The 18,951-nt window shown below is 28.7% G+C and overlaps 1 protein-coding gene across 1 annotated transcript; it reads left to right on the top strand.

Moving 5' to 3' along the window:
* The first annotated feature begins 11,939 nt into the window (after window positions 1–11,939).
* On the top strand, window positions 11,940–12,520 carry LOC125806937 (ethylene-responsive transcription factor ERF024-like). Its single transcript, XM_049486688.1, is given in 2 exon segments — window positions 11,940–12,288; window positions 12,291–12,520. Coding segments are annotated over 2 exon segments (579 nt in total).
* Window positions 12,521–18,951: the final 6,431 nt, after the last annotated feature.

Here is an 18,951-nt window from a genome sequence, read left to right as displayed (position 1 = left end):
TTCTTTCTCCCAAAAAGCTGCAGCGCAGTAGTTTGGGTACGAAGATGGATGAGGAAGAATTAAAATTAGTGGCTTAAAATCAAATATTAATAAGAAAAGTGACAGAAAGCAAGAGTAATGAGATGATAATAGAAGCGGCCAACCCGGATCGTGTCGAATTAAAAAAGTTTATTTTTTTAGTATTTGAGACTATATAAAAAAGGTAGCTATAAAGGAATGAATATATATGGACCCATTTCTCACTGTTCACAGGCAGCTGGAATGTAAAAGCTTGTTCACTTTTTTTTTTCTTTCTGTTGCTTCTGGACGTTTAGCAGAGGTGGAGCTAGTAAGGTCTTGGGGTTCATTTTAATCTTTTTTGATGGAAAATTATTGAAAACATCCTTGAATTTGAAGTAAATTATTAGTTTCGTCTCTGAACTATTGACAGTCTAATTAAAAAATATCCATCTACTTGGCTAACTAAACTTAAATACGTTTCTGATCTGCCACATGACATAGCAAGTGGTCTCAAATAGCAAGATCAGAGTGTATTTAAGTTCAGTTAGTCAAGTAAAGAATGTTTTTAAGATTGTCAATAGTTCAAGAACCAAACTAACACCAAGTTTAGGAATGTTTTCAATACTTCTATCTTATTTATATTTTGTTAAAATTGTTTTTTATATAAAAATATCTTGAACCTATTTAATGAAAATTTTGATTGTGCCATTACGTACATGAATAAATATTAATGCACTACTCATATATAAATTCAGCGTTTAATTTGTTCAATTACATTTTTTTGTTTTTTCTACTATTAATAAGAAAAATAAATAGAGGAAATGCTTAGGGTTTTGGAGGTAGCTGAGACAATGAAAATGATAGTAGAAGCAGAGTACTTTCTATTTTATATAGTTACTTTACGCCTTATTGTAGTAGTGTCCTTGTATATAATTAATCACACAAAATGTAAAGTACAAGTTGTTGAAGAAAATACACAAATAAGAGCAAAAAAGTTACTATATTTTATTTAGGAGGAATTTTCGCATATAGCCACTCAAAATAACTTAATTAGGCTCCATAACTATAGTTTGCTAATTACATTTCGTAGCTACATGTTAGAGGGGGGAGAGAGGCAAGCGATATTAGGAGAGGGAGGCGAGCGAGAGAGGAGAAAGAGTGGAGAAAGGTGATTTGTATTTGTATATCGGTTAGATAATTGTATATATGCAACTAGTATGTATATATATCAATGATTGTATTTGTATATCAGTTAGATAATTGTATATATGCAACTAGTATGTATATGTATCAATGATTGTATTTGTACATATGCATAGAATTTGTACCGGTATACACTTGAATTCTGAATATGCTCCCGAGTCCCGAGTGGACCTGCTTCCCTACTTGAAAGTAAATCTCCCCCAAAAGAAGAATCCAAACCGCCCAAAATCCATGGCCAATCAAAAGTAACCACCCACCCACCAAGTGTAGTACTCAAAGCTACCTTTGTCTCCCTTTCATCAAACACATGAATGAAAACAAAAACGAAATTGAATTTCTTAAAATAAATACAATGTATGTCAATAGAAATTTTGATGGATTGATTTGTTGGTGCTGTCTCAATATAGGAAAAAGAATAAGGATAAGTTGTTTCAAGCTGTGAAGTCTGGATACATGTATGGAAGTGCTTCACATCAAACGAGTTAAATAAGACTTTAAAATAAACGTGATTAATGTAATAAGTAGACAAATAGCACTTCGTGTAGATAGTTGTTTTCTTATAAAAAACATGAACACGTAATCACAATTTCAGTTCCCGCTAAAACAATTTTATCTGATCTTCATTCATAAATAACATAAACAGACATCATCTAAGTTCAAAGCTATTTCTTAAAATATTAATTTTTGAATAAGTTGTTTATATCAAATACAAAATTTTGGCCTAAACTACTATCCCCTCCGTCTCATTTTATGTGACGCCTTTGACTTGACACATTGTTTAAGAAAAAAATGAAGATTTTTTGAAACTTATGATCTAAAACAATCCTTGAATATTTGTGTGATAGTAATTCATTTCATTAAGGGTAAAAGGGAAATTTTCAAAGTTAAATCATTTTCAATTATAGCAAGATGACATTCTTTTTGAGACAGACTAAAAAAAATGTCACATAAAATGAGACGAAAGAAGTAAAATATATAGAATTTGTAACTAAAACTCTAACTACGTTCTGAATGAAAAACTTCACATCTCTGATGACTTGTTGTTGAAGAGAAAGTTGTTACATAAATTACATCCATGCATTGACATTGTGATAAACATGTGGACAATGTACTTGGCTTTAACTTGCAGAAGACAGAGCTAGCTAGCACAAGTAATCAGTAGTTACTTTTGAGTACTGGTCCATATTCACTATTAAGTACGATAACAACATACTCCGTAAAATTTCACAAGTAATATAAGAAGAAAATAAAATAATATATACAGATTTTATCCATACCTCGTTAGGTACGTAGAAAGACTATTTGCACTAAACTAAATTCCACATCACCTTTTCTCCATAGTTAATTATTAAAGTTGAAATGAAATTTAAAATATTATAGTACAAAGATGGTGCTATTGAAAATAATAATAACGTTGCATAATTGAGGGCCTACTATGTGACATAGAAAGGTTTATTATTTTATTATATACATCGATAAAAAAAACGGGTAAGAATTTTGAAAGCTGTGGGAGGGGACTATGTGCTTGTTTTTGCATAATAGGAAAGCATACCCTACTCACTTAGCTGGCTTTATCTGTATTTTTCATTTTAATTTGTGTGATGATATTTGATAGATTAAGAAATTTAAGAAAGAAAAGGGTTTTTTTTTATAACAAATTATAGTTTAAAATAAGTCATAAATATTTCCGGGCTATAACTCATTTTATTAAAGATAAAATAAAAATGTAAGGTTAAATTGTATTGTATACAATATATAAATAGATGATATTCAAGGTTTAACATTATAGTGTATGGTTTTTAGGTTTGGATAGATAGATAGTTTTACATTGTAAATGTCTAGCATCGTAAATTGATATTAATTAAGTGATTTTATTGATATAAAATAAATATAAATGATTTTAATGGATAATTTATTAATTTGGACGATCATATAAGTTATTATAAATTTGATCGAAAGAATCGAGTTGATGGTGTTTGTAGTACATATATAGAGTATTAGTGAAGTTGTTGGAATTCCTTTGCTTTAAATAAGATATCTCGAATTCAAATTTCAAGCATGCACTATAAATGAATTTTTTTTCGAAAGAAATCGAATTACTCTCTTTTGTGGACTCACTTAGCGTGAGGTTAAATTATTCGAGTTAGTAAATTTTGAATATCAGATAATTGAAAAGAATTGGTTAAGCCTATGACAAATGGCTTGTCTAAAAGAGGATTCACTTCGTTCTATTCCCTAACACCAAATTAACTAACTACCTCATGTATTTTGGACATTGATTAATCTAATTTTCTTATATGAAACATTTACATTAGGAAATTTAGAAGAAGAAGAAGAAGAAAAATACTTCATGAGAGTTTGTTTGGTCATAATTTTTAGAAGAAATTGGAGGACTTTGTCTGCCATTTAGAGCTTAATCAAGAGCCTTGCCCTTCTTAATATAATGAAAAATTGACAATGATAAGGATCATTGACCAAAAATTAAAAAAAGATACACCTTCATATTAACTTTTTACCAACAAATATACAAACATTATATATGTTAAATCCATTTTAATTTATCTGACATATTTAACTTTCAGTTTATTTATAAAACAAATAACACATTTATAATTTTAAAATAATTAAATTTACACATTTTATTTCATCGTTAATGAACTTTTATAACCATAAAACATAACATGTCAGGTTTAAAATTACAAAATTACCTATATAGCTATATAACTATAAGACTTCGATCTTTAAAACCATAAATTTTATAAATCTGTATTTTTTTAAACTCCATACTAATTCAACAAAATCATATCACATAAATTGGACTAAAATGAATATCAAGCAAAATTAACATTTTTTTTAATTTTGGATTCATCGTCCAGTATCCATTTGGAGCCAGTAAATTCAAATTGTATCGAAAAATCCATATTAAAGATAAAATGCTTCTTAATAAAGATGATTAGATATCAGAAATTTAGTTTGACAGGTCCATATCAACACATGTTTCGTGGGTCCAAATTAATATGAGATTAAGAATTTCTAAATATTTAGGACCCACAAAATCAAGACTCCACTAAATTAAAGATGCTACTAATTAATCAAACAATAAGTATGTTTATTGAAAAAGTTTTAAAAGTTAATAAACAAACCTTAGTTCTTATGTATCGATGGGATTATTCAGATTCATCCAGAAATATTTGGTAGGGCCCTCTTGTACAAATTTCATAATGGATTAAGATTTAATCAAGACCCTATCAATTCATAATAAAAGTTAATTTTCTAATTATTCTTTCAATGGAAGCTGAATAATTACCAATATTAAAAGTGAGTGAGTCACAACTCACAACTATTGGAGTAATTACTAGTGAAATGCCAATGTCACATGAAACTTACATTATTATTATTATTATCATTATTATTATTATTATTATTATTATTATTATTATTATTAATAATAATAATAATAATAATAATAATAATAATAATAATAATAATAATAATAAAACTTTTATTCATATATACATGGAGGAGAAAAATTCATATATATTATATTATACATGGTCAAAATATTACGAAGAATATTGTGAAATTAGAGCCTGAACTAGAATTTTGAGTTTGTAAATTCTAAATATTGTATTAAAAATGTTGAATTTTGTCAAACTCGTAATTCGAAAGCTAGGTCCTTCCCAATGTGACATATCTACGAGTAAAATAAAAATATTTTTAACAGTAATAAATGTATACATTAATTAATAAAAAGAGGAAAAGTCTTATCGACATTAATTAATTGTTATTAGATCAATATCGATAAAGGTTATAGAGACATTTACAAAAAATGTTAATTGCAGTGAAAAATATATATTTAATACAATTAAACTATTATCATTAAAATAAAATTTTAATGCAATAATCCTTAAATTAAAATTAGGATATTCAAAAGTTTTTGTATTTTTTTTAAAATTTCATACAAAAAAATAAATAAATATAACAAACAAATTGAAACACATATGCATAAGCAATTTGAAATGTTAAAGAAAAAAAAAATGGGGGAAAAGAAGATTTGATTGGTGGCCAGAAATAAAGCAGCCGCAACAAAAAGTGGTTGGGTACTTCCATTTTAATTTGGTGAAGTGTGATTCATTGTATTTTAAAATTGTCTTTATCATTTGATATGGGAATAAAAAGTTGTCACCCCAAAGAGGAGAAAAAAAAGAGATACTTAATCATCATACTTAAGAACTAATGTTACAAGATTATTCTTTGTTTATCGTCCCAAAAATATCTTATTATAATTAGAAAAAAATTATTTTAATTATTTTTATCCTTTAACGAAATGATTTCAGCAACACAAATATTTAAGAGTTGTTTTGAACCACAAATTTCAATAGTTTTTCTTAAACACCATGCCAAGTCAAATGATATCTCAAAATGAGACGGAGAGTGTACTATTTTCCACGAAAAAATGTTCGGCGGATATTCTCACACAATTCACATATTAATGACACACTTCATCATATACAAAAATTATAGGAACCACATATTATAAGTACTAAATAACATCCTATCCCTTCTGGTTTTCTATTTACCAAAAATCCCTTAAAAATGATGTTTGCGAGATACATAGCATTGTGCACGGGATACATTAGGTTTGATACATTCCACATAGCGGGATACATACCGTTATGCACGTGATACATTAGGTTTGATACATTCCACATAGCGGGATACATAGCGTTGTGCACGGGATACATGCGGGATACATAGCGTTGTGCACGGGATACATGCGGGATACATAGGTAAATAAGAGATTTTTGAAAATTTTGAAATAAGTAGGGATAAATGGATATTAAGGTAAGTAAAGGAGTGTAGTTAAGTAATTTGTCCAAAAGTTTTGAAGGCCTGAAATTGTTGGCCCAACTAAAGTTAGTGTCTGGGCATCTTCTCGCCAGGACAAAGTGATTGAAAACAGGCCCATTTAGGTGGGCCTTAATTGTAACTTGACGCCCATCTACATTCTGAATTGGGCTGAATTGACGATGAAATTGCGCTCCCAATGGTTTCTAATTTTAAAAAGGAAAAATTACAGAAATCCACCTTTTAATTTACTTATTACCATTATCCCTTATAAGTTTTACAAATCTCCAAAATTCCTCATTTTCGTGCATCAGATTAATGTATCTCGCGCATCAGATTAGTGTATCTCGCGCATCAGATTAGTGTATCATGTATAAAATGTAATGTATCTTACTTAACGATTAATGTATCTCGCGCACCATATGAATTTATCATCGCTTATATTATTGTATCCGTTTGAGGAATTTCTGTAATTATAAACTTTTAAGGGATAGATTGTAATTTTACCTTAAAAGTATGTGATTTCTGTAATTTGCTCTTTTAAAAAATAGCTAGTGCCATGGAGTTTCAAGTTTTACGGGTGACATTTTATGGAATATCTTCACTTGTCAACGACTATTTTTCAATTATGGAGACCGAAAATGACTACTTATAAATTTTTACCTAATTTGACTTGTCCTTGTAAATATATTTACCTATGAATGAGAGTAAGATGTTTGATTTATAAATCAAATCAAATTAGTTTTGAAAAAAAAAGTAGTTTGATTTATAAGTCAAATCAAATTAGTTCAGATAAAAAAAACATGTTTGATTTAAAAGCTATTACGTACTCTAATTGGTTTCTAACCACATGTTTTCTAAAAATGAAGAGTAATGGAAGCAAAGGTGCATACAGTTTCTTCGGACCTCATTTGTGAAATTATAGATAAAACAAACCTAATTAATATTCAACTTCTCTACACATCTAGCAAATATATATATATATATATTAGGTATATAAAATATATACCAGTAACATATATTTTAGTAGTTGAAGTGAAGGTGTAAAGTAAAGTCAAGATGTTAGCGTCATGTGAATTATAGTAACCAAATAGGTGAAAAATAGTGCGGTAAGCTCTCATTGGTGGTTCATTCTGTCCACATAGTATTTTTTTCGTTTTAATTTATTTGATCCACTCTTTTTTGCAGTTCGTTTGAAGGAGAATGTATTTTTTTTTAACAAATTTTTAATTTGAACATTCTACATAACACTTATAACACCACAAGATCACCAAGAATATTTTGATGCATTTGATGTATTTTAAATTTATAACCACAAGAATAAAAATTATTCTTTATTTTTCTTAAAACTCGCTACTGAATTTTACACAGACGTACATATTTTCGAGAGGATATGTGTACTATTATGAAGAGGTAGATCTAATATATAAATTTGATCAACTTGAACTCATTAAACATTTAAAATTATAGGTTCAATTTTTTTTTTAATATATGTGAGAGGTGTTACTCAATTATAGAACGAAAAAGACAAGATAGATATAACATTTAAATCTTTATCCTCACTTAGAAAAGTGCATCCAATCATCATCACATTATATAATAATTCGAGTGTAGGTTCACACATGATCTATATTTAAATAATTATAATACTATTCAACATGATCTCAGAGAGAAGAGTCTGAGTTCACGTGAATCCGATAAACCCCTCCTACATATACCCCTGCTGAATAAAATAGACTAAATAAATTGAAACGGAAAGTGGATATAAAGATTAGATATCAATTGATGTGAAGTTTTTACATTGCAACTAACCGGGAAACGCCGCAGACGGCAGGCGGCAACGCGCTGAATTTATATATATTTTACACGGCATTCTAATTTCTCAAAATTCAACTCCCCCATCTCTTTCTTATGAATCAAAATTTCTACATTTTATTGTTTTTAGTACTATGATTTGATTTATTTCTTCGTTTAATCATGCCCCTTTCTGAATCTTATTTACTCTTTCTTACTTCTTTTTTTTGCGCGTATGTTCGGGAGCAAGGAAATTTCATTAATAAGTGGATTTTTTTTTTATTTTTTTGTGTTGGTTGTATATAAGCAAAAAATATTATTTTAAAAATATTTTTATATAATTTAGATAAATTGAACGTATGAGAGATGTAGGTGGAGGGTAGGGTGGTGCTGTGGTGGAATGGGAGCTACGGAAGTGAAAGATGAACGGGGAATTTTCGCAAATAACCATTATAATAAACTTAATTATGTGTCATAACTATAGTTTACATATTTATGGGCTGTATCTACAATTTAAGCTTCCTCGTTTGTATAATTTGTGGGTGAGTTTGTATAATTCACGGTATGTTTGTATAATTGAACTATTTATGTATAAACTCAAAATAACAAATTTATATAAACATTCGAACTTTACACAGTTATACAAATTATATTATACAAAATTACCTTATACAAAAGTTATACAAATTTCACAGACGTGCGAATTATACAAACTCGAAATCTCAGCCTACGTAATTATCATTGAATGTTGATCGCAAGTGGTAATTAACTAAAACTATAACTATGATGACTAATTAACTAATATATATTTACTTAACCGTGTAATTTTCCCAAAATGGGATGAAATGTGTTAAGAGCTGGGAGAACAAAATAGAGAGAATATAAATGAGGGCGCGCTCTTATTTTGTGACGATATTTAATTTATACTCTTTATTAAAGTTAACTTTTTTCCGATTTATATTTTCATATTATATTATCTCACAAATTAATTATGTTCCAATATAACTTCAATTTCTAAAAAGATTATACCTAATTAGACATAAATTTTATTACCAAGAGTGAAAATTAAAGATTAGCTAATTTTGAAGAAAGACGCGCAATTTTATGGAGACTTTAGGGGTAGTCATGTTGTTGAACCATTGCTTTTCTTCTCATATTTACTCCTTATAACATGTCTAGGGTGGATGTTCGATGCTTTTGTTTGATTTTATTAAATTTTAATTTATTTTTTGATTTTCAGTTTTGAAAAAAATATGTGTCGAGAATCAATTTAATTTTAGTTCGAGATTTTTGAAATATTTTTTCTTGATATAAATGGGAAATAAAATGAGCATCAAACCAAACGATTTAATTTTTCGAAAAAAATTAAAGTATTTTCCCTGAAAACATACATTTTTATTGACAAAGCATACATTGAATAGATGCAATTTGATTCTTTATCAAATAACCAGTTACATTATCAAGAAGTTTATCTATATATTTATTAGGGAATTTTTAAAGTCATAACTTCAATAATTATTGGATATAGAACAACTGATTAAATACTTCTTGTTAAAATATGGTGGAATTAGAAAATAGTATTATTTACATTATTTGGATATAAGAGTTATATTATATGTTAATAAAAATATAAGTTACTAGTGGAATTGGTAAAGATAACTTACTGGTGAAAATTTGAAAATGACATTATTGATAGCTCCAGCTGTAGACTATAAAAAGATCTTTGACAATATAAAATATTACTGCAAGAGATATTTTTAGTACTTCTACTATTCGAGTAAACAGTTCATTCTTAATTACATCATTACATCTAAAAGTACGAAAAACAATTTTATAATTAACTACTCTTATTCATGAGGGATTTGCCCTTCGATTTTTGGTTTATATTTTATAATTGTGGTATTCGAATTAGGTTGTGCGTACGTCTAGTAATGTATTCTATCTATCTATCGAAATTTGATCATAAAAGTGGTCAACCAACTTTATGACCACTAGTCCCCACACCCTTGGGTGTTGATAAATTGTCAAAACTCGTATCTAAATAAGTAGCGTTTAATTTTTTCTTTTAATACTTTGTTCGCCTCAAAATATTTACGTGTTTTTTGTTTACACGTTTTTTAAGAAGTGAGTTTTGTTTGTCTATTTTACCCTTATTTATGTTTTAACATATAGTTTTCCTTCATTTGAATAATATTGGAGTCTTAAAGTATTAGTAAAATCATTTCAGTGACCTATATGTTAAAAGTTTGAATCGTGAAAGCATATATTGATGCTTGCATTGGTCATACTGATAACTCTAGACCCAAGTTTCATTCTCTTAACATGGAATCAAAGTTAGACCCACCTAATTTTTGTTTCATGATGTTAGGCTCTCATATTATAGTTTGTTCACACTTCAGTCACCTGGCTTGGACGTGTAGGGTGGGTTGTGTATTAGTGTTTCCATATCAGTGGTGGGACGATAGTTTCTTCTGACGTGATTTTAACAATTTTGACTTCTTGAGCTAACTTTTGTGATTAAGTTAAGCTCAAGTTTCACTTTCTTAATAAAAGTAAAAGAGACTTATAAATTTTGTATTGTGAACCAAATGTGTGTTATTATGTACAAAAGCTGAAACCTTTTAAATCGTATGATCTTAAATATATTAAGTAAGTCATTGAAATTAAAGAGTTACTTACTAATTATAAAAAAATGTACTCTGTCGATCCCAAAAGATTGTATTGATATGAAATACAAGGGTCAAACTAATATATGTATGGTGTGGATTTGGTCATAGATTTTTAATTTTATTTGAATTAAAATTTACATATTTAGAAACTACATAAAAAGTATGACAAGTCACAATAATTAAAAATTCAAAATAATTCAAAATATTTTAAGAAAATTATGATCAAAGAAAAAATATCTTTTAACTGTCCAAATAGTAACTAATTAAGACAATCTTTTTAGGACGAAGGAAATAACATATATGTTTATTTTTAAAAAAAAGCAGATCGATTAAAAAGACAAGAAAGGGCAGAGGCTATCTAGGATTTTGAGATGATGGGTGCACTATTACGAAAAGGTGGATCTAAGATATAAATTTGATCGGTTTAACATTTAGGTTCTTATCATTGAAAATAATTAAAATTTTAAAATTATAGGTCCAAAATTATTTTTTATCTATCCAAACCACTTAGAGAGGCGTTATCCAATTTTAGGAAGGAAAATAAAACAAGATAAATAAATTATTCAAATTTATAGCCTCAATTAGAGAGGTGTATCCAATCATTATCACATGACATTATATGATACTTCAAGCTTGGGTTCACACATCTATGCTTAAATATTTTTTTAAAAATACATCACTATTATATATGATCTCAGGAAGGGAGCATGGGCTCAGGTGAACCCGGTAACCCTATACTCCTCTGTTTAATGGTCGTTTGATATGAAAGATAGATAAACAATATTATCTCATTGATTGTGATATCTCAATATCAAATTAGTTTATCCCAACACACACATATATATATATATATCTCAAAGTACTCAAAATAAAATAGTTCTGTATTTTATTCTAAAATTATCATCCATTATCCGTCGTACCAAACAGATGGAGTAATAACAAATAAAGTATGTGCAAACACTTGTAAAATAATCAAGTAAGACACCTAATTTGCCTATATTTGAATACATAAATGCAATGATTCTAACATCATATGGCCAACGTAACGTCGTATCAACGTCTCACATTATATTCTATGACATTCTTCCACCTTTGCACTATTAAAAAATAAAAAAATAAAACACACTTCTATTACATTTTTTTGAACTTGTAAATATTTCACTATTCTAATTAACACTTTTATATATGCGCGGTTTTTATATTTCCTTCCAACCCATTTTATCTATCCAGCACAATATTTCTGGCTTTCACCCAAAAATTTCGTAGCAGTTCATTCACAACTGGTTGCCACTTCTATCCAATTTCATTTTGGCTGCTCAAGGCTTATTCTTCCTCTTCCATAAATGGCTTCCGTAATCCAATGGAATCTTACACTCATTTCGAAATACTATAATCATATATTGATACAATATATTATAATTCCAGATGTCAAGTTCTGGGGAAAATAACGGATCAGGATCAGGATTAGGATCAGGACGACACCCGGTATACAAAGGGATAAGGAGAAGGAAAAGTAGCGGAAAATGGGTGTCAGAAATTCGGGAGCCGCGGTCCCCTAACCGGATTTGGCTCGGTACATTCCCTACCCCGGAAATGGCTGCGGTCGCTTATGATGTGGCAGCACTTGCACTCAAGGGTCGGGATGCCGAGCTTAATTTTCCGAACTCGGCCCCCTCGTTACCTGTCCCGGCTACTAACTCACCCCGGGATATCCAGACTGCTGCGGCCTGTGCAGCCGCAGCACTCGGGGCAGCCGGGGATGCATTAGTAGGGGGCGGAGTAGTAATAGTAATAGCAGAGCGGTTTCAAGAGAAGTGGAGAATAATTATTTGATGCCTAATAATAATGAGTATAATTTTATGGATGAAGATTTGATATTTGATATGCCAAATGTTATTATGAATATGGCTGAAGGGATGCTACTTAGTCCACCACGTCTCAACCACCTTCCTCCAGATGATGATTATATTGGTGGTGCTGACCAAAATTTATGGAATTATCCATAGTTTCATCTACAACAAATAAAGCTAAAACTTCTACTTTCAAGTTTTAATTAATATATATATATATGTCTATCCTACTCTCGTTATTCTGACCTATAGGTAACAGGTTTCGAGATATTAAAGCAGACACTATTACACTAATGCTTGCATCAAGTTAGGCTGTCTACATTAGGTTCCTTGGAGTTCAGCCCTCTCCTGGATCCTGCTAATACGGGATGGGATGCTATGTGTGCCGAACTTTTTATATATATATATATATACACACTAGTTATAATGAGTAAAATAAGATGGAAATTAGTGACTAAATATTAACATCAGCTTGGAAGGCTACTGCAGATGAAAGGATATGGGATGGATTTGTGTTTTGCATGTTCTTGAATTCTAGTTCTGTTAGTAAATAATGGGTTTTCACTGTTGTAATTTAAGCTTTGTCACACTTGGTATATCTATATCTATATATATATATTTTCGTACTTTTATTTTCAATCGGTCTAAAAAAAATGTTATATTTCTTTATTTAGAAATAATATCTATAAACTTCTTACTTTATCCTTGATGAAATGTTGGGTTATAGCCATATATAGTTTGTGGTTTGTTTTTGCATATCATGTGGGTTTCAAAAAAGAAATTTTGTGTTCAGTCAAATTGATATATAAATTGGAACACAGAGAATAAACAGTTTCAAAGAAAGCGTATATAGTCTTATTTTGATTTCATAAGTTACTCTAAGCTTTCCGTATACGCGGAATTCAGAAATAGCCAGGATATATATGGTATAAACTTATTATTACTAAAACGCTTTAAAATAAAAGACGGTTATCATGATTAAGGTTTTATTGAAAGCTATAGCACATGATATATATATATATATATATATATATATATATATTTATTTTTATTTTTTAATTTTTAATTTTTTTTTTTAATTTTTTTTTGAAGGTGGTTTGAAATATGAACTAATAAGGTATCAAATCAAAAGAATTAATTAGCAGCAAAGCAAAGATTCTTGATGTTAGGTAGAGCAAGATATGATAAAAATTGGAAAAAATTTAGTCAATTAGAATCATTAAAACGTTGACCTAAGTAGTGTTTTGTCAAACCAACCATCTTATATAATCCACTATATATTATCCTTTTTTATTTAATTATACTCTAAGAATATTCTAAAAGGTGTTGTATTCGAAAAAAATGATATAGGGGGCTTCACCTGAGCTCAACACAACACAACCTACAAAAGAGTTGAAAGATGCCTTATAGCATTCCAAGAAGTTGGTTGAATACACTTATGAATTAACAAGTTTTGTTTGTACTACCGAAGGATATGATACAGTAAATATAACAACTTATTTTATCAATTAAATGTCTTGGACTCTTAGGTTCGAGTCTTGAATATGAAAAAATTCTTAGTAAGAAATGTTTTTCTACATGATGCGAATCTGAATTAGTTGAACTTCAATGCAGATATTCAAGTTTTGTCAATAGAGTTCAACTCCTATACATTTTGAGTTGTGAAGAATTTTTATAATATTTTAAATCACTTAAAAAATAGCGCCAACACATATTCATATATGTTTTCAACAAATTAAAGATATGTTAGGATCAAAATAATTAAGTGTCAAAGTTCTTAGGATGAAAACTTAGATTCATTATAAAGCATTATATAATTATAATCAACGCATTACTATAACCTATAATTGATGAGATCACCGAATACGAAGAGATATAAAATCGAATTTGTTGCCTTACTCTTTGTTGACACGTTTTTAAAAAGAGCAACTTTCACATATAGCAAACAAAAAAATCATATTTGTATGTTATAGCAAAGTTTGCATAATTGCACTCCATAGCAAACATATATATGTATAATTCGCTATACATATACAATTGAAAGCTATGTCTATTTCGCTATACATATATACAAAAAGAAGCAATTGTATAATTCGTTGACTCCTCTTCAGATTTGTATAATTTCTCTGGCAGGCCATTTGTATAAATTGTTGTTAGCCTCTCGTTTGTATAAATCGTTGACAAAAATATTTGTATATCAAAAATTGCTCTCTCTTTCGCTTTATACAAACATGAATTATACATTATACAAACATAAATTATACATTATATTTGTATAATCTGTGTTTGTATAAAACGAGAAAGAGAGAAAGACAAAAGAGAACTGGGCAGGGGAATATTTGTATTGTATAATTATAAGTGTATAAGATGAATATATATGTATTTGCATGTGTATATACAATTTTCTTTCGCTTTATACAAACATAAATTATACATTATACAAACATAAATTTTACATTATATTGTATAATATGTGTTTGTATAAAACGAGAAAGAGAGAAAGACAAAAGAGAACTGGGTAGGGGAATATTTTTATTGTATAATTATAAGTGTATAGGACGAATATATATGTATTTGCATGTGTATATACAATTTTCTCTCGCTTTATACAAACAGAAACGCAATTTATACAATTCTGTTGTATAAAGCGAGAGAGGCGAGCACAAAGGGAGCGAGCGAGAATTTAGAGGGAGAGAGGTGGCTGACAAACGTTTGCTACGGAGCGCAATTAAATCAAACAGTAGCTACTCCATTTATTTTAGATTATAAGTTTGTCATTATGTACAATTATCCCTTTTAAAAAACACAAGATACTGATATTCATTACTAATATTAGTTCATGCAAGATACTCTTCGTTGACACTTTGACACATTATGTATATAAATAATATTCATTCATGTAAGATAATCTTCGTTGACACTTGAGTCATCATGTATATAAATAAAAAATATACGGTATATATTAATCTTTTGCGATCATATTTCATAATTATCTAACTAATTCTGTGCCTTTATGGCAATTTTGTTTTTTGCTTTATAATTACATATAAGTCCAAGAATATTGATTTTTTTCATGTTAAATTAACATAGCTTGTCATTAATTCATGAGTATAATTGGCGCCTCTATACCCAAAATATTTCAATAGTAAATAGATATCCAATGGCACCCAAATTATTTCACTAATGTACTTAAAATATTTCAACAGTAATAATACCCAATGATACCTAATTCTTAAATAATTACTTTAATATTACAAATTACTATATATAATAACTCCTAAGTAGGGGTGTGCATTCGGTTTTTCGGTTTGGTTTTGCACTATTTGGTTTGGATTTTTCGGTGTTTGGTTTTGAAAAGTGTAACCCAATCCAATCCAAAATAAATTTGATTTGGTATGGTTTTCCTCTATTCGGTTTGGTAATTCGGTTATGTCAATAATTAATAACATAACCAAAGTAATAATATTTAATCCCTTAAATATACTTGCTAATATAAATTATAAGTAAAACTTAAAACACAATACTTAGAAGTATACGTATTATAGATGTTCAAACATAAAAATTAAACGTAATCATCATGAAAGACAATAACCAAAAAGAGACAAAAGTGGTTAACTCCAACTTAATTCTAAACCTAAACATTTATATAAATATATATATATATATATATATATATATAAAATTCGGTTTTTTTGGTTTTTATTTTTTAAAATCTGAAACCAAACCAAAAAACCAAAAAAAGTAATTTATTAATCCAAAACCAATCCGAAAAACCAAAAAACCAATCCAAATAAAAATTCGGTTTGATTTGGTTTAGTTATTCGGTTTAATCCGAATAGTGCACACCCCTACTCCTAAGGCATTGTTGTACCTTTTTTGTGAAAAATATATATTCATAATTATGCCCCTACTAAAGTTTCTGATAATGCCTTTTCTGGTAAAAACTATAATTATGACCAAAGTGTATTGTTAACTCAAAAGTAGAGTAGCTAATTTGCTATAAAATGTCAATTATAATTTGGATTTTGTACTTAAAAGCAACAATATGCTTTTAACTCCTCTAAATGGAAAGGATTAAAATATAAAAAATTAATTAAAGGAGAACATATATATAAGTTGATAAGAAGAATACTTTAGTAATATAGATAATTATATTATTTTAATTTACTCAGTGTAGTGCAAATTCCCAACAAAGTGCATTATAGTAGTAGTAAAAAGGAAGAGGGATATATTAATTAATTAATATTAAAGGCAGTCAAGATATGTGATAATTAGAGATTAAGCAAGAGTATTAAGCTCCACAATAAGTTTAATAATCACCTTCATTGACTGTCTCTTATCAAAATTAAAATGGGTGTTATATGAAGATGGATCTACTGTTCATCCACAATTATGAAACAAGATTTACCACTAATAAAACAACTGTCCCCACTAAGGGTAAAGGGAAAAGACTCCAACAATATTGAAACTTTAGATAGCCAAAGAAATAACCATCGTCGTTCCATTTTTAATCAGAGGTCTGGGAGTAGTGTCACCTTCAAAATAAGTTCTATATATAGTGTGCGATCCATTTAGTCGAACCTCTAATACAAACACCAACCCGAATAGAAAATGAGAAGATTTTCAAATCAAATATGACAAACAATGGTGTTGTGTCAATAACACTAGCAAAAAATCTAGTGTGAATAACATGTATCTAAAATACTAAATACGCAAGAGACATGTATCTAGTGTGATGCATCACAGTACGCGAACGAGATAAGAGAGTGGCAAGCGAGATGGGAGGAAGGCGAGGACTCAAGATTTGTCTATGTATCCTAGATACGTGCGAACCCACTTGGCTATAGTGTATCTAGAACAAATTACACCTAATTTTGAGTCCATATATCCCGAGATACATGTATTTACACGTACAAAAATCTGATAAGATTCGTAATATTACAACATAGCGTGCATCTAAGTAATTAGCTCATACACCAGCGAGATTTCTGTAAGTTACCCTTAAATAAATAATTTAGGCCCATGGGCCTACCCCAGCCCAACCTTGATCAAGCCTCAAGGGCAAACAACTTATATGGGTCGGGCCGTCGAACTTATAAGCTCTAGTTATAAATGAGCTTGAAAAATCTTATCCCAACCCTATCCCAATAACTGGTTGGGTTGGGCCAGCCCCATGGACTAAGCCCATTTTGACGACTCTATCTAGGAATGTCAAATGAGCGAGTTGAGATGAATTTGAAAATGTTAAACAAGAATCAAGAATAAGTTAATAACAAATGGACTAGTTATTGATCTGGTTAAATGTTATTTGGACTAAAGCAGATTGGGCTGCAATGAAATCGAGTCATAAGCCAACCTATCTAGTTCTTATAATTTGTTTGAGTACCTAATTCAACTTTTTGCTTTATATTATTATGACTATAAAAACATATCAAATAAGAAAATGTCCTTTTAAAAATATTTCGATAAAATTTCTCATATGCCAATGTAACTGCATATTAATTCAGATTTGAAATGAACTGAATTTAACGAGTTAAAATAAGCTCATTTAATAAAATAAGTAGATTATTAACATGTTCAAACATAAACTAGTTGAACAGAGTTAACAATTTTATGGACTGATTTTAACAACTCCAACAACAACCAGCATTATATATGGGAGATAATTAAGGAAAAAGTGTTATAAGGGGTAAATTTGTTTAAGGTTCATTTTACTTTGTAAAAATGTACAAAATTTGTTTTAATATAGACCTATTTTTCTTCTTTATTTTCGCATGCATATGTCGAATAATATAATTAGTTTGAGATTAGTGAGTTGTTGATTAATATATTTTCACTGTATTAAACAATTGCAGATCTAAAATTAATTAATTAATTAATAATACTATTATCTTTTTCATAAATTTTTAAAGTTTTAAATGATACGATTCAGCTTATTTGATTTTTCAATTGGTTGACCTCCTAATACCTAACAAAACCAACAAAATTAATTATGATTAGACTACATATATATAAATACCAGGATAAATAATATAATTATGATGTGTTGGCTAATAATATTGTGATTAGTGACATAATTATTACTCCTAAGAAAATTGACCTCTTAATTACAGTAAAATTGAAAAAAATGCATTTAGCCTCCAAAGCTACAGCTACTTTTGCTCTTTTTTCATCCATTGATTTTCCAATCATTTTCATTAATTGTCATGTTTGAGTTTTATACGTTTTTTTGAGAAAATATTAATAGTCAAATAATACTAGTAATAATAATAATAATATCTCTATATATATTTATTAGAGTAAGGTTAGATGTAAAAAGTATAATTCAATTCTTTCTTGATTATCTAAGACAACAAGTTATTTTGGATTAATTATTCTCTAATTATGTATTCTTTGATCTCAATTTATTACTACCGTTGCTTTCGCTATATTAATCCCTTTTCACATTTATTTAAATAAGGATATATGAAAAAAATATATTAATGAGTTCTTTCTTAATTATCTACTCCTTCATTTCATATTATTTAACCGTTGCTGATTTGACATACCCCTTAAAAAATGTTAATTAGAGATATATATTATTAAAT

This window comes from Solanum verrucosum, unplaced genomic scaffold, assembly GCF_900185275.1.
Source record: "Solanum verrucosum unplaced genomic scaffold, falcon-dt-bn FXZP01000196.1, whole genome shotgun sequence".
Taxonomy (NCBI): domain Eukaryota; kingdom Viridiplantae; phylum Streptophyta; class Magnoliopsida; order Solanales; family Solanaceae; genus Solanum; species Solanum verrucosum.
The sequence above is the reverse complement of the archived record's forward strand: the minus strand, read 5'-3'. Positions and strand labels throughout refer to the sequence as shown.